At 50.5% G+C, this 21,954-nt stretch overlaps 2 protein-coding genes across 11 annotated transcripts in view; one reads left to right on the top strand and one right to left on the bottom strand.

Annotated features, from left to right (window-relative positions):
* The first annotated feature begins 4,335 nt into the window (after nucleotides 1–4,335).
* FICD (FIC domain protein adenylyltransferase) lies at nucleotides 4,336–11,077 on the top strand. 4 transcript variants are annotated; one of them, XR_004345486.1, is made up of 5 exons: nucleotides 4,336–4,596; nucleotides 5,074–5,148; nucleotides 5,993–6,351; nucleotides 7,132–8,740; nucleotides 10,074–11,077. XR_004345486.1 is itself a non-coding variant. In XM_032603432.1 (4 exons), the coding sequence occupies exons 3-4, from the start codon at nucleotides 6,051–6,053 to the stop codon at nucleotides 8,205–8,207; spliced, it is 1,377 nt and encodes a 458-aa protein (XP_032459323.1). In that variant the 5' UTR covers nucleotides 4,336–4,596; nucleotides 5,074–5,148; nucleotides 5,993–6,050; the 3' UTR covers nucleotides 8,208–9,785. The 4 variants fall into 4 exon arrangements, 2 of the variants coding, with proteins under 2 accessions (XP_032459323.1, XP_032459324.1); XR_004345487.1 differs by having other exon boundaries at nucleotides 7,132–8,314; XM_032603432.1 differs by lacking the exon at nucleotides 10,074–11,077 and having other exon boundaries at nucleotides 7,132–9,785.
* The window catches only part of SART3 (spliceosome associated factor 3, U4/U6 recycling protein), a 65,816-nt gene continuing 54,601 nt past the window's right edge, over nucleotides 10,740–21,954 (bottom strand). For 3 of the 7 annotated variants that reach the window (XM_032603421.1, XM_032603422.1, XM_032603423.1), the window contains 8 exons: nucleotides 20,970–21,079; nucleotides 18,040–18,152; nucleotides 17,043–17,119; nucleotides 16,282–16,450; nucleotides 14,156–14,616; nucleotides 13,497–13,649; nucleotides 12,478–12,668; nucleotides 10,740–11,806 (listed from right to left, as the gene is read on the bottom strand). In XM_032603421.1, coding sequence (XP_032459312.1) covers nucleotides 11,644–11,806; nucleotides 12,478–12,668; nucleotides 13,497–13,649; nucleotides 14,156–14,616; nucleotides 16,282–16,450; nucleotides 17,043–17,119; nucleotides 18,040–18,152; nucleotides 20,970–21,079 — 1,437 coding nt within the window. In that variant the 3' untranslated portion in view covers nucleotides 10,740–11,643. Of the gene's footprint in view, nucleotides 11,807–12,477; nucleotides 12,669–13,496; nucleotides 13,650–14,155; nucleotides 14,617–16,281; nucleotides 16,451–17,042; nucleotides 17,120–18,006; nucleotides 18,153–20,969; nucleotides 21,080–21,954 lie in introns of all 7 variants that reach the window. The other 4 variants (XM_032603416.1, XM_032603418.1, XM_032603420.1 and 1 more) reach the window with 2 other exon arrangements.

Raw genomic sequence — 21,954 nt, forward strand, 5'->3', positions numbered from 1 at the left:
GGCCAAATGGATGACCCCCCCACGCGGGACTCAGCAAAAGGTAAGAGGCCCCAAGCTCCCACTTGAATGGTGCATCCGATAGTGGGACCCCACCAGCGTGCATATTGTAAACAGGAGGGACCCTGGAAAAGCGTCCCATCCTCAATAAGACTTAAAGGTAAACAGTTGGTGTGCCAGGTGATCAAGAATGACAGAGGTTGATTGACATATATACACTAATATGTATAAAATGGATAACTAATAAGAACCTGCTGTATAAAAAAATAAAATTCAAAAAAAAAAAAAATAGAATGACAGAGGTTCTTCTAAATCCCGTCAAGTCCATCAGTATCTCGCATGTGGAGCCCTGGATGACTGTGCCTGTGTGGGGTATCAGCCTTTGGATTTTCCGATTGATACGGGGACCACTTACTTTGTCTTAAACACCTGGCCTTCCAAACTTTCTTCTGAGACTGTTAGTGAGTGGGGTGTTGGGAGAAACCTTGAAAAAGCCCTTTCTCCAGTCACTAGACTGTCAGATGGGGAAAACCCATCTGAAGCACGGCTTTCTACGCATGCCTGAATGCCCCATCCCCTTCTGGGACAAGACTCACTAAATACCAGGGTTACCTTTGCATCTGGGCAAACAGACATTAACGTACCCCCTGAGCAGGCTCGCCCACTGCAGACTCTAGTGTTCCAACCCCAAAAGACAGCCTGTGACCATTCCGGAAGAGATACTGCAGAAGGGGAGCCAGGAGGTGAGAGGGGATGGGGGTCCTGGGAAGAGAGCAAAGACTGCTACGCCTAAGACATTCACCCAGTGATCCCTAACCCATACACCCTGCTCACTACTTTGTCTGGAGGCTTTTGTTGGTTTCCCATATTGGAGTCGGAGGATGGCTTTTCTTTTTTCTTTTTGCCTACCCTTGAGCTCTGACTCCCAAGAGTTGTTTGCTTGCAGATGGGAAGGTCTAGATACAAGAGTTAAAAAAACAGTTACTCCTGGACACTACTTCCTGGGGGGCGGGGGGATGGTTTAAAAATTCCCCCACGACGTTTGGAGAAATCCTGGCAAAAGATTTGAGGGAGCTTCCGCTAAAGAAGGGATCCCTGCTCCAGTACTGTGGACGATCTTTTGATTACCAGTAAGACAAACACCTAGGAGCAGAATACAGTGTTGACTTTGAACTTCTTGATTGAAAGAGGCTATCATGGGTCCAAAAAAAAAGGCAGAGTTCTCAGCCCTCTGTTAAATACTTGGGTTCTGAACTCTCACAAGGATAGAGAGACTTGCTCCCCGATAGAATGGAAACTCTAGACCCCCGGGATTCCTGGGGGTGGACGGGTTCTGCCCCATGTGGATCCCCAACTTTGGACTCATAGCAGAACCCCTTTTAGGAAGCTCTTAGGGGAGACGAGGAACCTCGAGACTGGAGTCTTGGAAGAATAAACATCTGGAAAACCAGCTCCATCCTCACTGGACTAGACCTTATGAGGAACATGATGGGGAAACAGAAACCATGCTTTTGCTGCAGAAGAAAAACTGCAACCAAGATCATCCAAACCTTGGCTGGTTCCAGACCCCCAACAGTGACTTCTCCAAGGGGGCAAGTGAACCCCTTCGTGGATCTTAAGTTTCTTTTCCAGAAAGAAGCTGCAAGAAAGAAATCAAGGTGAGTGGGATTGCTGCAGTGGTGGCTTTGGTAATTCTCAGAAGGCAATTTACATAACTTGTTAGATTACCAGAATGATTGTTCTCTTTTGTTATGCCTTCTCTTGGCTTCTAACCTCCCAGGCTTGGAAGGACAATTCAGTGATTACCTACTTTTGCCAGAGTTTGAGAAGTGCTAATCCCTTTAGCTGCAGGACTTGTCATCCAAAACCTTTTTTCTGTATTGGATCATTCTGTATTGGATCCCTTGACTGTGCCTGTCATTAATTTTTTGACTCTCCCTATCTTCACTGTGTCTTCAGATGTAACATATCAGATTAGGCTAATAGAATTTCCTGTCCCCCTTTTTTTCTTGACTAAGCTGAAATTTGGTCCTCTCCTCATGTCCTTGGATTTTTAAAGACCTGGTGTCTACCCCTGGCAAGGTTCTACTTTGTCAGGATATTGTAGAAACTGTACTTAATTTTCCCAGGCTATGTCCCTTCCATATTTAATATCTAAGAATGTCAGATGTCTGACATTCTGTGTGCCCCCCTCAGGGTACATCTTGGTCTGTGGTTTCAGTTACCAATCTTGGGCCTATAAGTGCCTTGACAGCTGGTGTGTAGGTAGTAATTGTTTATTAAAATCAAAATGTTAACTTGAATCCAGGAATAAGAGAATATTTTCGAGTGAGTACCAAGCAGTTTGATTCCACAAGCTGCACCTCTTATCAGCAGGAAGTAGCCAGAATGGTTTTTGCCTTTATTCCTCAAGATTAAGGAATGATCAAAAATAGGGGGAACTGCAACCGTGAGTTAAATCCATTTCACCTGTTTCCACTAAGGTTGTTTAAAGACTCGCCTGTCCTCCAAGCAGCCCATAGCTAAACAATAAGGTATTTGCCCAAGTTGTTTTCTAGGAACTTGGAGTCAGCTGTGTCTCGTTCAGCTGAGCTGGTTGAGACTGGATAGGACTACCCACCATTCACCTGGGAGTGGGCAGGGGTCCATCCACCATTCACCTGGGCGTGGGCGGGGGTCTGTCGGTGACCTTTTGAACGTGCAGAGGCCTGTAGCTTATGCCTGTGCAGGATAATTATCACACCTTTTTCCAATCACCTGCCCCCTGCTCCCCATGCCTCCCCCCTGCAGCTTTATTCTTCATCTCATAAATACCCGGAGCCCCTTGCCTTCAAGGAGAGGCAGATCAGAGATTTGTTCTCCTGTCTCCTTGCTTGGCTGTCTTGCGAATCAATCCTCTTCGTTGCAAACCTCAGTTTCTCAGCATTTTGGCTTGCTGTGCATTGGACAAGAGGAGCTTACTTTGGTGTCAGGCCTTCTGCAAATCCCAAACTTGAGGGCAAAAGTGAGGTAGGCTGTTTGCCCCCATTTTACAGGTGGGGAAACTGCGACTCGCTCAAGGGAACACACAGCCAAGGTGACAAAGTCTGAATTTAAGCCCAGGTTTCCCTGACTACAGAATCTGTACTGCTAATATATATATTTTTTAACTCATGTACTGTAGCATTTCTGGGCACGTCCTGGATGTTTAATGTCAATATTTGTGAATTAGGGCTTCCCTGGTGGCGCAGTGGTTGAGAGTCCGCCTGCCGATGCAGGGGACACGGGTTCGTGCCCTGGTCTGGGAAGATCCCACATGCCGCGGAGCGGCTGGGCCCGTGAGCCATGGCCGCTGAGCCTGCGCGTCTGGAGCCTGTGCTCCACAACGGGAGAGGCCACAACAGTGAGAGGCCCAGGTACCGCAAAAAAAAAAAAAAAAAAAAAAATGTGAATTAAAATGGAGCTTTCAGTTCTCTGCTTCAAGGAGAAAACTTCTGTCGACTGAAAAACAAAACATACAACCTGAAAGTTGAATTGTTCTTGTTCAGGGACATTACTGACGACCACAGAGTCCTCTCAACTCTGAAGAACTGTTCCAAAGAGGTAAGGGAGGAGCCAGGATATGAGTTTTTGCGGGGGGGCGGGGGGGGGGGGTTGGGGGTGCTGTTGAACACTCAGAAGATTGCTGCTAATCACAAAAAGCATCTCAAGTGAATGAGTTTAGTGCCTTTCTAGAAGAAGATGGAAGAATGTAGGCTCATTGAAATTGTTCCTTTGATATGCATCTTAATTATCTAGGGCCAGTATCCTGTTTCTTTCTATCTTGAGTTCCACCTAGGGCGCACAAACTCTCTGGGCAGCTGCAACGTAGGATGGCTTGAGGGATGGCCATAAAATCCATTGTCTACCAGAATGGCGGGCAGAGTTCTTTGCTTGCTGAAATGGCAGGCAACATTCTTTGCCCACACCGGGAAGCAAGAGAACCAGCCAGGCTCTTCTCAAGAGGATGTAAATTTAAAAGTCAGGAGGAAAAGAAGGTGAGAGACGGGGGAAGAGGGCAACCCTGGTAGCACAGAGAGGAGGCTGAGAACGCGGGGTGTTAAGTCAGACTAACAGGGTGGACAGCTGTAAACCGTCAGCATTCTCACTTTACACCTATGGAAACTGAGGCCCAGGGGACGGCGAGGGGGGCCCGCGGAAGGAAGAAACTTAAGGGAAAGACAATTGGAACTTCGAGTTTTCAGGCCATACCCACAGCGCCCCAAAATCGCATAGGCGGGGGTTTTCCGCACCTGGGGCTCCCGCTTGTCGCTCACGCCCCGCCTCTCCTATTGCTTATTGGTCCTTTCGGGCACGAGACCAATACAGGAGTCAGCCAATGGGAGTGGCCCACGGCGCGTCTTTCCCGGGAAAGCGGAGGCAGAGCGGGAACCCGGAAATGCGAGGCGCAGACAAATTGAGGAAGCCAATACGCTGCGAAGAGGATGGCGGGCCGGCCAATGGAGAGTCGCCGAGGGCGGGGCCACGGGCTGACGGCAAAGGTCTCCGGAGCCGGCGGCCTGCCGAGACTGCGAGGTGCTGAGAAGGCGACAGCAGAGCAGGGCCGGGTAGTGGCGCGAGGTGAGGAGGGGGTGAACCGGGAAGGGGGCAGCGGGGCAGCGAGCCCTGGGTGGGGGATTCGGAAAGGGGCGGCTTCTCAGAATGACCTTAGTCCAGTGTCCTCGCCTTTTGGAGCCTGTTTCCCCCTTCCTAGCTAGGGAGGGCTGAGAGATTTGTGCCCCCAGAACGCACGTCCTCCTCGGAGAACTCCAGCCCCGCCGAGGAGCCCGCGCCGACCACCTGGACGAAGCAGTGACCCACACCCTCTTCCGTACCTCCCTATTAGAGCTCATACCACGCCTTTTCAGATGTTCTGTATCAAGCAGCCAGGCTCCCCCAGAAACCTTATCAGTCAGTTCTGGGTCTTGGTCCAGTACCAGGAGCAGATGGGATCGGGTGCTTGGGCCCTGGCTATGATAAAAGAGGTGAAGACCTGGGTACTCTGGACCCAGGTGCACTGGGAATTCGTTCCCGAATGCCGCTGTTTATTCCCTGCAGGTTGTCTGGGAATTGACTTGCTCTCGTCTGTAAAGTGGAGCCTAGGGGCAGCTTTCCTCCGTGAGGTGGTGAGGGGTAAGTGAGATAAGGCGTTGCTAGCACTCAGCTCAATGCCCAGCACACCGTAGTTGCTTAATAAATGCCTATTGTTAGTATGATGGTGTTTGCAGACCCGATCCCTCCACTCCCACTGCCAGCCCCACGCACCTGCTCATTGTCACAGAAGGCAAGTGGTCACCCCCTCTGGCCCACAACCTGAGTTCCTCTTGAGATGCTCAGACTGCCCAAACTCTAGGCGGGATGCCTCCTGGACAGGCCAGGAAAAGAAGGCCAGAGCGGGGAACAGAATTGTGGCTAATACCAGGGTGAGGGCAGGAAGAGCTGACTGCCCAGGTGGCAATAAATCAGGCCTTCAAACAGTTGTACTTACCAAAGAAGGAGCCTTAGAACTACCATAGCTGTTCTGGAGATGTGTGTTATGTGTCTAGGGCACCCAGTGTTTGGAGTCAGAGGCCACAGATTTATGCTTAAGTGGGGAGGCTTTTGAGCCATAACCCAAGGCCGTTACTTGCTCACTGGGTGACTCTGGACAAGGGCCTTCACCTCTCTGAGCCGGTCTCCGCTGGAGAATGGGGCAGCCTCAGTTCCTGTTGAAGATTGCAGGAGGGTACGTGTGAGGTCCTTAGGGTTTAGCACAGGGTCTGGCACGCAGTAGGTGTTTAATAGCAGTTGGGTGGCAGCACTGTTTTTCACAGTCACACCGCCCTGAAGGCGGCACCTTAATCCTTGCCTCACCCCCACCCCCTGGTCACAGTGAATTAAGAACCGTGGGGTCTCCAAGCCTCCCCTGAGGCCAGAAATGTGTCATCAAGGTATCGGCTCCCCTGCTTCACCTCCTACAACTCCTGGTTCCTTGCAGATCCTGCTCTCTCCCAGGCCACTGTGGACATGTGCAAGGGGCCCACCCCTGGGTCCAGATGACACTCATGTCGATGGCTTCAGTGATGGCGGTGACTGAACCAAAATGGGTCTCAGTCTGGGGCCGCTTCCTGTGGGTGATACTGCTGAGCATGGTGCTGGGCTCCCTGATGGCCCTGCTGCTGCCGCTGGGGGCCATGGAGGAGCAGTGTCTGGCTGTGCTCAAAGGCTTCTACCTGCTCAGGAGCAAGTTGGACAGGGCCCAGCCTGCTGTCACCAAGTGCACCAGCCCATCCACGGAGCTCAGTGTCACCTCCAGGGATGCAGCACTGCTGGTGGTCAAGACCAAGGCCTCTCCAGGTAAGACTGGCCATCTCGCCTCGATGCTCATTAATCCCATAGGTATTTAGAGGACCAGCTATGTCGTGTGTGCGGGGTACGGGGTCAGCCCTGAGCTCCTAGCCAGACAAGGTGATAGGTGGCTGAGATACATGTGGTGATACGGAAGCAGAGGGAGCCATAGGAGCACACAGGAAGGCTCCCTGGAGGAGGGGATGCCTGAGGAGAGACCCAGGGGAAAAAGGTTTGAGGGGAGAGTGTTCCAGGCAGAGACCACAAGGTAGGAGAGCCCTGGGCACTTGAGGAACTAAAAGAAGTCTAGGAGGTGTGGCTGGCACTGGGGGTGGGAGGGCCAGCAGAAAAGGGCCAGAGGTACCGCAGGGTCCAGTTGAAAACCAGGGCCTAAAGGGGCAGGGGTGGAGGCAGGGGGAAGAAGGGACCTGCAATCACCAGAACGGCTGCGAGCTGGAGCAGAGGTAGGGGAGGGCCGCCTGACAGGAGCTGCGGCCGTAGGAAAACACAGCCACTCAACGACGGCAGGTCAGAGGAGGGGGCCGAGGAGCCCGGCTGCTGCCCCCACGGTAGAGAATGGCTCTGGGGCTGAGTGGACAGCGACCAGCACAGGGCCCCACTGGGCTGTAGGGAACAAAACTGTCTGCACATACAGATATGGGAAGGGCATGCACAACATGGCTGGATAGAGCCCCCTGAGGCCATGGAGGAGACCAGCTGTCAGGGGTGACACCGCCCCTGAACGTCCTCTGCCCCTCCCTGACCCACACCTCTTTGACTCTTTTCTAGCCAGCAAGTTAGAAGCCAAAGCAGCTTTGAACCAAGCCCTGGAAATGAAACGCCAGGGCAAGCGGGAGAAAGCCCACAAGCTCTTCCTGCATGCCCTCAACATGGACCCGGGCTTCGTGGACGCGCTCAATGAGTTCGGCATCTTCTCAGAAGAGGAGAGGGACATCATCCAGGCTGACTACCTGTACACCAGAGCACTGACCATCGCGCCCCACCACAAGAAGGCGCTGGTCAACCGCGACCGCACGCTGCCGCTGGTGGAGGAGATTGACCAGCGGTACTTCAGCATCATCGACAGCAAAGTGAAGAAGGTCATGTCCATCCCCAAGGGCAACTCGGCACTGCGCCGGGTCATGGAGGAGACGTACTACCACCACATCTACCACACAGTGGCCATCGAAGGCAACACTCTCACCCTCTCAGAGATCAGGCACATCCTGGAGACCCGCTATGCCGTGCCGGGGAAGAGCCTGGAGGAGCAGAATGAGGTCATCGGCATGCACGCGGCCATGAAGTACGTCAACACGACGCTGCTCTCCCGCATCGGCTCTGTCAGCATCAGCGACGTGCTGGAGATCCACCGGCGGGTGCTGGGGTACGTGGATCCCGTGGAAGCTGGCCGCTTTCGCACGACCCAGGTCCTGGTGGGCCACCACGTCCCGCCCCACCCTCAGGAGGTGGAGAAGCAGATGCAGGAGTTGATACAGTGGCTCAACTCGGAGGACGCCATGAACCTGCACCCGGTGGAGTTTGCGGCCCTGGCCCACTATAAACTCGTCTACATCCACCCCTTCATCGACGGCAACGGCAGGACCTCGCGCCTGCTCATGAACCTCATCCTCATGCAGGCGGGCTACCCGCCCATCACCATCCGCAAGGAGCAGAGGTCCGAGTACTACCACGTGCTGGAGGTGGCCAACGAAGGTGACGTGAGGCCATTCATCCGCTTCATTGCCAAGTGCACGGAGACAACCCTGGACACCCTGCTCTTTGCCACCACAGAGTACCCTGTGGCACTGCCAGAGGCCAGACCCAACCACTCTAGGTTCAAGGAGACGCTGCCTGTGAAGCCCTAACGCTCTAAATCCTCCCTTGGTGGCAAAGGATGTCCCGGGGGGGGAATAAATCCAAGAAACTCAGCGATTCTAGAAACCTAGTCATCTCCCAGAGTAAAAGGAGATGGGTAAGAAACTTAAAATTCTTTATCTCCAAATGCTTCTTTAAAGAAGAAAACTAAGTTATTAAGCCTTGTCCCTAAGATAACATAACTGAGCCCAGTTATTTATTTCCCTCAGAGCTGGTTAAATGTGTGCTGTCTGTGCTGGTGGCCCCGATCCTTGGTGTGGCCCCAGCAGGCTTTGGGGGCATCAGTGCTCCTTGTGTGACCAGAATACAGGTTCTGGAGCAGAATCTGCACTGAGGTGGGGGAGCTGTGGGGAGCTGTGGGATGAGGTCCGGAGGAGTAACCCCTTGCAGCCCTTTTTGGAACTGGCCGCGAGGGTCTGTGACTACCTGAGAGAAGTCCGCACGGCTGAGGAGAACCCGGTCGCAGCTGTGGGAAGTGACTGAAAGCTTCCTTTCGTACAGGCATTGGCTCCCCTACCAAGAGGTTAGTGTTGTGACTAGTCCTTACCGGTAGAGCAAATTTCTGAGATATGAAATGAACGTTTACAGTATATCTAGTTAGATACCTCGCTTATTTCAAGGAAGGTTCTTTGAGCCATAGTTTGCAAACTCCGGTACCAGAGGCTGTTATTTTGCCACGTTGGCCGTTTCTCTAATTAAGAACAGGGGCGTGGCTATCCTGGGTGCTTTGTATTGATGTCTCTCACATTGCAGCAATTCAGACCAGATGTTTCAGTCTGGGTTTGTCACCTAACAATTAAATCCTGCTGCAAATCTGAAGACAGTCAGTCCCCAACAAGCATTTGTGAGGAGTCAGAGCGCCAGTTCACAGGAGCCGAGAAACACTTGACCACAGCCAGGATGCGTCCCTTTAATCCACTCACCTGCCCCACAGCCACTGTCTCCTCAGGGAAGCAGAGCAGATTGCCTTGGAGTGGCCTTATATGTTCCTGGCAACTTGTTAGAAGATAAAGTGTTACATGTAACTAAAGCCAAGTTTCCAAGTTGGCTGCTGCTGTTTAGTCTGAATTTCTGAAAGATTAGTAAAGTGAAATGATGTATGAAATGGCCCCAAGTAATAGTTATTCAAACCTTGATAAAAAGTATTTTTGTATTTGTATGCTGCCATAAGGTATTTCTTAAACCTTCACTCTTCTAATCGTCTTGCGCTTTATAAGCACACCAAGGAAGCCTGACAGAAGTGCTTGCTTTGTACCAGAGGGAGAATTTGCACTTCAGCTATGTGAAGGGTATTATTTTAACAACAAATTACTAATAAAGTATTTTGTTACAGAAATACCTGAAACTTTGCTACCTTATTCAAGAGATGTTCCCGCACATCTATCCTAAGGGGGAAGGAGGGATTCTTTCAGAACTTTAGCCCTATTCCTTATATTGTTCTGGGAGAAAAATAGATCCAAGATGGTAATTATTTCAACAAGACACCGAGACAGAACTGGTTGGTTATGTTGACAGGGATGTATCGCTGATCTTGCACTAAGACACGAGTAGCTGAAATGGTTTTTCATGTATCTATTTACCATCAGTTCCCCCCCCCCCCCAGGACTACATAAACCCACTCCTATGTTCCTGAAAATCTATTTCTAGAACAGTCAACACCCTGCACCTAAATCGGGTCCTGCTCGAGTCTGAAAGGTCCACCTCTGTAACAAGCCCCTGTGGACATCTGAGAGGGTGAGGTCAGAGGATTGGCAAGAGCGAGAGAACAAAACCGTTTACCACCACATGACCTGGATTGCTAAGGAAAGGTCCGTGGCCCCTTGGTCCCCGACTGACCCACATCCTCTCACCCACAGAACGGGCCTCTTTCAGGGAAGTGGATGGCCGGCCAGCCCAGAGAACACAGGTTCTTCTGACTGCTCACAGCCGCTGCTTGAATTCAGAAACACCTAACGTTCTGTGCAGAAGATAAAGACGAGGTAGAGAGAACCTATCAATCAACAACATGAAATTGGAGCTTTGCCTGGATGGTTGATAACGTTAAGGTATCACTGCTAATGTTTCTAGAAATGATAAAAACCAAGGCCTTTAAGTCCTTAGAGATACGTGCTACAGTATTATTAGGTGAATATCCCTCCAGAACACGGAATACATGAGGGGCAGGAGGTGGAGATGAAGACGGGCTATGAGCTGAGCAATGCTGAAGCTCGATGACAGACACACGGGGCTTAGTTTACTACTTACCTGGTTCAATTGTTAAGTTAAAAAATATAGGACAGCCTGGATGATGCATAAAACCTTTAGAAACAGATAAATGAGCTGATTTTCATGACATAGGAAAGAACTCCGATTTTTTCCCCCAGAGTGCCTTTTATAAAGTCAGTTTCCCTACTGAACTGCCAGTGTCACTTTCAAAGCAATAAATACTGGATAAAAGATGTGGGTAAAAAAGCTTGCGAGCTGTTAAGCGCCAAACTGCTGTAAACTGAAGTTTAAAACCGAAGATATCACAGCAGAAACGGTTTAAATCAAAGTGCCAAGCGGATTTGACTTACAAAAGTTCTATTTACACACCCATTAGGTAAAGCAAGGTACACTCATTTCAAAATACATATTTGAATGCACATCTGAGTACCTTTCGACAAGAAGTTTTTAAGAGAACTTCAGTTTAATAAACAAAGCTAAATGGGGAGAATTTAAGTTTGCACTTGACAATGCTACTTAAACAAAACCAAAGGGCTGAAACTCAGTATTTAGACAAAGAACACAGTTCACTAGTCACTAGGCAAAGAAAAACGTCCATAGCAGATGGCGCACAGAATTCTTACACAAATGTCACAAGTATTTTGCTTTTAGGAAACAAAACAGTGGGTCGACGTGTCATTTACAAATATGTAATATAAAAACGCACAGCCCCCGTGAACAAAAGCCCATCAGATGTTTTATGTGATGCCCCTTGCCCCCACCCCTTTACTAAAATAGGCCATTCTGGTGAATTACTAACACCTGCCATTTTGTCTTTTAAAAATTAAAAGAGCGACGGGCACCTGTGCTGTGCAGGGTGTAAGAGAAGTGTCTTATAAAAAGGGGACCAGAGGTGGCCAAAAATATTTGGACAAGGGGGGGGTGTCTCAAAACGGTGTGTTCGCGTTTCACTTCTGTTTCTCTCTCTTTAAGACACATCTTAGGAAACTGCACCCTGCGCCCAACCTGTGGAGTGACCATTTTCATCCTCTCGCCCTCAATATGAGGGAGCACTTAAAGCCTCTTTTTTCCTTGGACACCCTTTTCCCGTCCTACCTAAACCAGAGCAAGCGTGTGGTCACAGGCGCTGCACTGGGTCCTGCACAGCCAGGGCACAGCTGGGCACCGGGCGTCTTCCCGGCCAGCATCAAGTAAGGCATTTCCCTTCTCGCACAGTCCCACTCACTTTCTCAGAAGCAACTTGGCAAAGTCGGCATTGGACATCTTGGGTACCTCGGTGGCCGCCGGCGGTGGGGCAGGGCCGTTTTCAGCCTGGGCTGCGGTGGCGCTTGGGCGTTGCAGGGCGCGGGGCAGCAGAGAGAGCTGGGTCCTCCCCTTCCCCCGCCTGGAAGAGCAAACAATGCACGGACCTTCTGAGGCGACAATTGATGAAAATAAGCCAGGACGGTCTTAGATCACCGCAAGGTAAAAGGTGAAAAACAAAAAACAAGAAGGGTAATAAATAAGACAAGCCCTGTTCTCCCTGACTTCGGCTATTAGGTAAAAATCACTTTAACCAACTTTGCCTTTTCCACGATTTTGGCCAGGGCCACGTCTGTGTAATACCGTCACACATAGGGTGGATAAAAATGGCTGTAAACTTGCAGACCTCACCAAATAACCTCGCACCCTGCTGCCTCATCCCTGTCGGGTGAGAACAGAGCTTCTATCTGGATTACAGGTGGAGATATAGATTAGCACGGCAAGCACATGGCTGTCAGGTATGGAACCTACACATATGGATTCACCTGCCAAAGGGGACTTTAACGTAATCACTGTCTTAATAAAAATAAATAAATCAATCACCAGTAAACCGGCGAACACGAGAGAGGGTCCCACCTCCAGACTGGCCCTCAGCGTGGACTTGCTGCAGACACCCTGCCCTGCGAACGAGCGTGAGCGCCCCAGGGACGCCAGGCCCTAACCTCCCGTCTGAACTCACTGTGCTGAGGGGAAACTGGGGCACCGTGGTGCAGGCCAGGACGAAGTCTGCACCAACGAGCACACAACACTTACGCTCCGTAGATCTGCCGCGGCACCATGGCGACCCCCGGGGCTTTTCTTGCCTCTGGCTTCTCCGGAGCCTTCCTCTGAGGCGGGTTGCTGATAGCCACTTTGATGACGTTCTCTTTGATAGTCATGCCGTCCATCTTCAGGACAGCCTGAGATGCCTGGGATTCGTTTTCGTACTCCACATAGGCCAGGCCCTGAAAGTTTGCAAAAGCCCAGCCAGGTGAGTGCTGCAGGGCACAACCTCCTCCCTGAGGTCCACCGCCGGTTCAGGGCGGGCCCCCGACCCTTGGGTTCCCTCCCCACCACCGCCATCCTTTGTCTATAGGTCTCACAGCCCTAGTCTCCCTCCCTATTTCTGCAACTGACTAACTTCAGATAACTTTTTAAGTTCAGTGCATCTTGTGCTTGCTCCAGCCAAAACAAGAGAGAGAGAGAAGGACCAGCATAAATCTAGCAAATGGATGAGGGCTCCTGGACACAGGTGAGCCCCGATGTCCCTGTGCCTGGGGACGCCCTTATTCATATTCTTCAACTCTCTCGATTAACCTGGATAAACGGGACGGGGGTTGAGAGGTCAACCAAACTCTTCTTAAACAACTACTCAAAACATCGTCAAGGATTTCACAAGAGATTGAGGGGACCGGAGAAGGGGAGGACGTGGTAAGGGGGAAGCCAGTGCAGGGACCTGGGGAGATGGCCAGAGGCCTAGTGAAAAGAGGGGTCTGGGCAGGAGGGAGGAGACTGCAGGGGGGGCACCTCACCCCAAGGCCCCGCAGCCTGGGAGCTGCACTGGAGCCGCTGCTAGTTCGTGGTCGTTTTTCTTCAAACACCCTTCTTTTAAGTACAGTGAGCCACATACAGGCTCATCTGACTCCAAATGGAAAGAGCCCAGCGCACCTATCCTGTTAACTTCTCGTCTGCTTCCTAGTAGACAGATCAGAACCCACTCTAGAACCAAGTAACCTCTGAACAAAGGCTCGCCCAGACTCCGGGAGGCGACTGCCGTCTGCTCAGACGCTGACCTTGGGTTTGCCGGCCCGGTTGGTGACCAGCCGGATGTCCTTCACAGTGCCGTGGACCTTGCAGATCTCTTCTAGTTCCTCTTTCGTGCAAGAGAATGGCAGGCCCGAGACGAACAGCTTGTGCTTCTCCAGGGCAGTGCTGTACCTGAACACCTACAGGGAGGAGTGGGGAGAGGAAATGATGACCCAAGGCCCAACCCAGCTCCCCCCAGTCCACAGGCCTGGCCCAGCCAGAGCCGGCTCCGGGTGCTGGGAACTGTTAACTCGCCCTGGGCAAGTCACTCAACTTCTCGAAGCTTCCACTTCCTCCTCTGTAAAATGGCAAGTGAAGCCACTTTTCCCAGAGCCTGGGTGACGACCCAGTGAGGTAACATACAAAACAACTGGCACAGTCCCGTCACTCCTAACCATCCAGCGGCAAGCGGCCATCACACAGTTCCTAACTGTACTGTCCTCTGTCAAGTAATGCCGGTTCGAAGTGACCCAGCCCCGAGTTGAGACCTCAGTGAACCAGAACAGAACTGACCCAGTTAACGCAGAAGTTTCGTTCTTAACAAATGTTCCACGTGTATTCTAAATATGAGTTTCTGCAGGAAAAGAGCGCTTACCCCGTCCTACCGCAACCCTACGTAAAGGCGTGCTTTATTCCACAAACCTACCTTGAAGTCTGGGTTTTTGCTCTTGTCCACACAGGGGGAGACAAACATTGGCCGCCCCTCAACGGTCTGCCGATCCAGCTCCAGGGCCCGCAGGGCCACCGCCTCCTCTTTAAACTCGACGTAGCAGTAGCCCCGGAAGTCGCCGCGGTTGCTGAAGATGGGGCGGACCTCGACCACATCCCCGCAGGCCTCGAAGAGCGGCCGGAGCGTGGCGGCAGGCTCCCGCAGGCCATAGGGCAGGTTGCTGACGAAGACGGTGACGCCGTCCTTGCTGCTGTCGTGCAGCACCCTGGGCACATCCCTCCTTCGGGCGGCCGCCCGCTGCTCCTTCTGCTCAGAGGGAGGCTCTGCGGCCGCAGGGGCGCTGCTCCCAGAGAGGCCCGGGTCGGCTTCTGGGCCCAGCTCAGCTTCCCCAGCGGGAGGAACGCTGTTCTCCACCCTCCTGCGCTTGGAAGGCTGCTCTACAATAGGTCGGGAGAAAAGCAGTGACTATTAGTTAACTAACCCCTTCCTGTCAGTGCAAGCGGAGCGGCTGGCAGGGAAAGGGCTCTTCCCCCTATACGACCCGCCCCCCACCACCCTCAGCCAGGTCTCTCTTGACCCGCCCGACTCATCCCACTCCCTTCCGGGCCCCAGTTACATTCGTGTGAGGGGATGAACTCAGGTGCAAGTGATAACTTAAGTCCTCATCGGCCACGCTTAATCATATGAGAGGTCAGTGGGTCTCCAAGTTGGGCTGGCAAATCCCAAGGACCCCCATCCTAGACAGCCCAGGGCAGCGAAGGGAGGATAGAGCCTGGGGACCGCGGGTAAACAAGCACCTCCGGTGACACTGAAGTATGTGCTCCCCGGGGCACCCCTGGAAGCAGTACAAAGTGGTGCTACAGTTCCTACCCACGTTCACGATTGTCTTCTGTCCTTCAACAGAACTTAACATTATACTCCAACCCACTCTTCCCACTGCCTCCAGGGGGACAATACTGAAACCCAACTGGTGAGGGTCCCCTGCTTCCAGACCTTCCCATCAGTTTCCCACTGCCTTCCCGATGGAGCCTGACCGTGGCACGCTGCATTCCAGGGCACCCTGACTGGGCCTGCTGGCCTGCCTGCTGCCCCAGCCTCACCCACCCCAGCACCCAGCCCTCTGCCATGCATCAGGGCCCAAAGGCAGACACTTGCTGCTCGGAGAAAATGCCAGGCTGTTTTGTGCCCTGTGCTCTGCTGACCCTGGCTGGCTGGCCCCTTCCCTTCTTTCTCACACTCCTCCCCCAGATGCCAAGGTGCAGCGTCACTTCCCCACAAAGTCTTTCCTGCAGGGCCCCTAGTGTTTTCCCTGGCCTCCACCATGATTCACACCTACATCTCCCCAAGTCCCTATTACACGTCACTGCGGCCACAGGTCCCGTTTGCCTTCCCCTGCTAAACCAGAAGCCCTAAAGCGCAGTGAGCTACCCACGATCATTTCTGAAGGCCCCAAAAAGACTCGGGGAGAAATTCTTGGTCAACTGAACAATGACTCCATTACTATTTCCCTCTGGTTGACAACTCTGAACTAGAAAAATGTTTAGTGTCCTTTAGTGTCTAGAGACAATTCTTTACCTTGCCTGGTTTTGCTGAAACAAATCTGACCCACACCTGCCCACGCCTGAAATGGCAGGGGTGACAGAAACACTGGCTGGAAAATCCTACCTGTCAAAACCTGATGGGGACAAGTAAGGCTGGTGTCACTGCAGGGCCCGGCTGCGGCGGCAGCGCAGGGCGCCAGGGCCTGAGGATAAGGCAGTGTCGTCCATGCTCGGGGAGTGACGGGACAGGGTGGGGGTGTGAGAGCCCACGGAGGGAGAGGAGGCACCACTCAGGAAGAGGGCAGTGGTGTCAGCAACAGGGTAGGAAGCGAAGCCCAGGGAGTATGGGCAGGGGGTGTGTCTACACGGGGTGGCGCCTGGCACAGGGCCTTGGAATCAAGCTGGGGAAGACGGCACCCACGTAGAGGGGCAGGCAGGGACAGGGAGGGTGGTGGGCACCTTGCAAGCAACTTATTCTCAAATGCAAGAAGGTTCTCCGTGCTGCTCTGCGCCCTGTCTGGAGCTCCGGGATGTCCCAGGTGACGTCCGACCAGGCCTCACCTTCCTCATCGTCGCCCCACTCTTTTTCATCATCCTCATCAGCTTTGCTCTTGTCCGAGCCTCTGGTCTTCTTCTTCTTTTTCAACGCTTTCTTCTCGGCCCGGGCCCTCTTCCGTTGTTCAACCTTTTCTTCCTCTTGCTGGGCGAGGGCTGCTTCCTTCTCCGCAGCCTGGAGATTTGGGATAGGACGCGTCACTGTACGTGGCGATTACGTGAAGTCTACTGGCTCGTGATGGAAGAGGTGGGAGCGCAGGGAGGATGGCCACCACCCGGGAGAAGGGGGCGACCAGGAAGAGGACAAGGAGGAGGGCTGCTCCCAACCTCCCCAGCTGCGCCCCAGCCTCTTCAGGCTTCTTGGGAGCCGCATCTCAAGTCTACCGTATGTCTCACAACATCCCCATGAATGACTCACCAAAAGAAAGGAAAAAAAATCTATGAAACTGAGGCCCTGATTTATTTGGGGGTGTTCATGCTCCAATCGCTAGGCTAAGTATGTCAGGCTCCTCTTTTAGCTTCTTCGTCTATTCCAATAACCTTTAGGGCCAAAATTCCTGTTTTGGTTTGTATCTATCGTTGGGGCTAAAGTTTTAAGCCGATCTAAAAAGACAGGCTTAAATGTTGATTCAAACATTTCATAATTAATACTGAGTAAAAGACATTTCTCAGGACGACCCCAAAGGTTCTGACAAGGAACATTCATACCAAACACAGTCAAAATAGTTTTCAGAGGTTCAAAGACTTGAAATAAAGAGCATCGTTACCTTAATTCTCTGCTCATTAACGCGAGCCAGTCGAGTTTCGGTTTTCTGAACGGCTATATCCCAATCTTCTAAAGTACCTTGAGAGGAAGAGAAGCAAACTTTCACTTCTTCAGATTTTGAAGGATATAATAATAATATAAAATTTTCTTACTGTCCCGCACCTCCAGAAGAAAGCTCTTCCATCAAACAGTAACAACTGGAGAATCGGCTCCCCATTTTAAGAAGATTTCATTTGTATAGGTTTCAAGTTTCAGAATTCAAATAGTCCTTCCAGGTGTGTTTGGAACATCCGTTCTCTTTTAGAAAAGAGACTTGAAAACCAGAATAGGTTCTATTATGGGCTCTCTGTGGCAAAGATTATGAAAACATTCTAATGCAAAAGGTACAAGACACCTGTACTAAGACCGAAAGATTTTAAGAGCTCCTCAAATGAGAAATGCTGGGGTGTTTTCTTACTGTTGTTGCTGTTTGGGTGTCTATCTCCAGTTCTGAGGGGTTCATGCCCCGAAATCCAGACTAACGCCCATGGAAACTGAACACTGAGGCTCTGAAATTCACGAGAGGCACACGTGACCAGGAAGCGCATTTCGCCACATGCCTCTCGGCGCTGTGCTGGAGCACAGTCTCTCCTGATTCCCGGGGAACCCTTGGCAACGCCTGCAGGTGGTTCTGGTGGTCAGGACTGGGGGCAAGAAAAGCGCTACTGGTACCTAGTGGGTAGAGGGAGGCCAGGGATGCCGCACACAACAGCCCCCACCAAAGAGAGCCTTGAGAGGCCTGCGCTAGAGCATCGTCACGGGCCCCCTGGCACGTGGAGTCTGAGGAGGGCTACAGGACTCCCCCCCTCTCACTGGCAAACACCGTGTGACGGTCGCATCAGAGAGGCCCCTAAAGGGGCTGAAGCCGTAAACACAGTCTGTCCTTAAGCCTACAGACCTGAAACCAAATGGCAAAAGGGACAGACCCCAAGCCAGAGGCAGCGCGCTGAGGTCCCCACCTTCTGTCCTCTCCATGGTGAGCAACACCTCACAGACGTGTTCTGGGTAGTCACTGGTGCACTGGACGGCCCGGTGCAGAGCCTTCCTGCAGTGCTGAGTGTCACCGTGGGCCCTAAGGCGGAAAACACACAGTTGGGGCCACCAGCACACAAAGCGGAAGGCGCAGAGGGAGGGCTGTCTTCACACAGCTAACATCACGGCATCAAAGCCCACGCTTCTGAGATGCCATGCTCTTTGTGCTACTGATACTTTTAATGCTTTCTCCTTTTCCCAGAGAGCCCCTCTAGTCAAAAATGAAGGCTTTCTTCTAAGCCACTCTTTCCCTTAGCAAGTCAGTGCTAGTGGAAAACGCACTGGGGACAGTGGTCCTCAGCCAAGCGTTCTGCCTTTATCGCATTCACATGCGCAACGCATGGGGCAATCCAAGAGTTGTGGGTGACTTGATAAAGTCCCTAGAGAAATTCTAGGACACGGTCCCACTCGAGGGGAGAGACACTGACAGAAGGGACTGTCAGATTTCACGCCTAGAGTCAGATCTTCCTACACTGACATGGAAATATATACTGCTCATCAGGACAGTATATCTAAAACAACATTCTGTTCATCCCAGCAGTTATGAGATACTATGTTCTCATTTCTGTTTTAAAATTTTTTATAAATATACATAAACACTGTAAATACATATTAGGACACTCAGAAAAAATTTAGAGCAGCAGTTCAGACCCCTGAGGGTCCCTAAGACCCTTTCAGGAGGTCTGCAGAGTCAAAACTACTTTCATAATAATACCGAAACATTTATTGGACTTTTCCCACTGTGTTGACATTTGCACTGAGAGTGCAAAAGCTACAGTGGCTCTTAGCACAAATCAAGACAGTGCGCACCTTGTTAATATTCTGTGTGACAAATGGGATGCACACATCAAAGCACCTCTTTGTACCCAAGTACAATGGTTGTAGCAAAGAAATAATGGGCTACTGTTTGAGTTGCAAGCTGGACTAGTTACTTTTTTTCATGGAACATCATTTTCACTTGAGAGAACAGCTGAGTGACAAAAACTATGGTGATTCAGACCTGGGTATTTGCTAGACATTTTCAAAAATTAACGAAGTGAGGCTATAAGTTCAAGGAAAACCACTTAAGAGTTTTTGTTGACGGTGATAAGACTGGAGCTTTCAAGTGAAAATTAGAGCTTTGGAAAATTTGTAGAGCTTTGGAAAATCTGTCACCGTCAGTCTGACAGCTTCCTACTTGTAAGGCTTTTCTACAAAGATCAGTGCAGATATAACAAATGGGATAATGAAACGCATCAATATTTGGAAGAGCTGCAGGACTTAATGAGTCAGCATTTTCCACACACACACCGCATGTCACAGAATCATGCATAAAAGGTCTGCTCAGTGCAAAACAGACCAATGGATATTAATGCAACAGAGTGAAAAATTCATTGATATGGCTTCAGATTCCAGAATGCAAGTGACTATGACTTGTTAATAAATTTTGCTGTAGTGTGAAAGAAGAATATCTCCAATTATATGAAAAATACCCCCTTCTCTTTCCTAACCTCTTATGTGTGAGGCCAAATTTCCTTCATCTTCAATGAAAACGTCACAACAGAGGGGACGCAGAAGCAGACGTGAGAATCGAGCTGTCTGCTACTGAGCCAGACTAAAGATATTTACAAAAGTATAAAACCAGCCCACGTTCTCACTGCATTATTTTGGAGTTTAGAAAGCAGTCCTTTCTCATAAAAATGTTAAATGTAATGAATTTATTGTGAATTTTAAATGAATATTTTTTAATTTCTCGGTTTTATTTTCTAACATGGTAAAAACATTAATAAATATACCTCACATAAACAAAAGCTTTTGAGGGGGTCCTCAAATTTTAGGAGTGTAAAGGGGGTCCTGAGACCAAAACATTTGAGAACCGCTGATCTAGAGGAATATTCAAGAAGTTTTAACAGTGATCTTCTCTGGGGAAGGATTTTAAGACTTTCACTTTCTATCTCACATTTTTTTAAATGTTCAATTTTAACTTGAGCACATACTATTTTCTTCTTCTTTTTTTTTTTTTTGCGGTACACGAGCCTCTCACTGCTGTGGCCTCTCCCGCTGCGGAGCACAGGCTCCAGACGCGCAGGCTCAGCGGGCATGGCTCACGGGCCCAGCCGCTCCGCGGCATGTGGGATCTTCCCGTACCGGGGCACAAACCCGTGTCCCCTGCATCGGCAGGCGGACTCTCAACCACTGCACCACCAGGGAAGCCCACATACTATTTTTTAAATCAGGGATAAAAACACAAAATGTTCAGAACAGAAAAAAGATGTATTTATAGACATGCAATGTCCAAGATATACTGAATTTAAAAGCTGGTCATATTCTTTATACCTTCTCCATGTTATAAACATTTAAAATAATTTTAGAGGTTTAGAAAATGTATACTATAACTGCATCATCATTTCTTAAAAATTTAAGCATAGGAAAGTCTCAAAGAACATACCCAAACCATTAACTAATGGTGGTTGTATGTGGGCCTGTCACTGCAAAAAAACCTGGGTTTTTTCCTCTCTGTTTTTTAGTATTTCCTACTTTTATAGACAAAGCAAATACAAAAAATAAACAGCTCCCCCGAAAGTCAAATAAAAACATTCATGTCCAAAAATCAAAACAAACCAAAATAAATTGAAAGTAATGAATTATACTCCAATAAAGATGTTAAAAAAAAAAAAAAAAAGTAATGCATGGCTCTAAGAGCCCAGGCACAGAATATTATCTTTGGTTCTCTGTAGCCCTGCCCCATAAACCCCCGCCACCAAGGAGAGACAGGACGATAAAGAGAAGCAGTGTACTGCAAGCAGGCCCAGGCTGCATAGGCAGGGGGCGTGCGGGTCACACCTGACAAGCACCGCCCCCAATCCCGGCCGGTTACCTTTCCAGGTTGTAATACTCAAGCCACATGTTGGCATACTTGGCGTTCCCTTTGGTCATGATGCTGTCCCAGAGCTCCCGGGCTTTCTGCATGTTACTGCACAGTCGAGCCTGCATGCATTAGCAGACTGAGTTAGGAGAGGACTCAGACCTTATGATGGTGACACTTGTTACAAAATACTTCAGACGCACATGGCTAAAAACCTCCCACCCCAAAACTCACCCCAAAACTATCAGCGCTACTTAACTCCCTGGACATTCATGGGCCACCCCCCACGGTAACAGCCCAGCCCAAGCATGTCAGCCTTTTTGCAGCAACAAGCCTCAGGCTGCCTGCCCATGTTCACCTCGAGAACCACACCTGGGAGCCCACAGGCACTCACGACAGTACTGGCCAGGCGTTTTCTATTTTTAACAAGCTTAACTGTAAGTGTTTTATTTGAAGGGCAAGGCAGAGAAAGAAAGATGGATCGAGGAGCAGATGCCGGCTCTTAACTTCTGAGCCGCAGTTGCTGCACCGTTAACGTGGTCTCAACACAACCATCCCACCCACCAACTACCTGATACCTGACTCTCCCCCAGAGGACAAAACGTTAGAATTTTACAATCCTACGAGCTGATTATGGGCAGGGTTCACGTCTTACTCACCTTGGGGTCCTTGGTTCAGCAATAACATTATATCCTCTGATTATTTGTGAAACTGTCTGTCTTCCACACTAGCTTAAAGCCTTACTAGCACAGGGACAGGGTTTATCTCATCCCCCGGCACACAGTGAAAGGCCTGGCAAGCGGCTCACGCTGGGAACGTGCTCATCAATGGGGCACAGCGCGGGAAGGGAACACACAAGTGAGCGCCTGGCATTCAGACAGCTGCTGCGCAACTTTGAGCTGGGAGCTAGGAGTCTCCCTAAGATAGAAACAAATGTGTGTCGAGCAAGGAAATAAACGTGAATCCTTACAGGGCCTAGACCGTCACCTGGGATCCT

Source organism: Phocoena sinus, chromosome 14 (genome assembly GCF_008692025.1).
Source record: "Phocoena sinus isolate mPhoSin1 chromosome 14, mPhoSin1.pri, whole genome shotgun sequence".
NCBI lineage: Eukaryota > Metazoa > Chordata > Mammalia > Artiodactyla > Phocoenidae > Phocoena > Phocoena sinus.

Coding starts and splice junctions, on each gene's coding strand:
- FICD (XM_032603432.1), top strand. CDS start 6,051: ATGACACTCATGTCGATGGCTTCAGTGATGGCGGTGACTGAACCAAAA. Junction 6,352..7,131: donor CAAGACCAAGGCCTCTCCAG/GTAAGACTGGCC, acceptor ACTCTTTTCTAG/CCAGCAAGTTAGAAGCCAAA.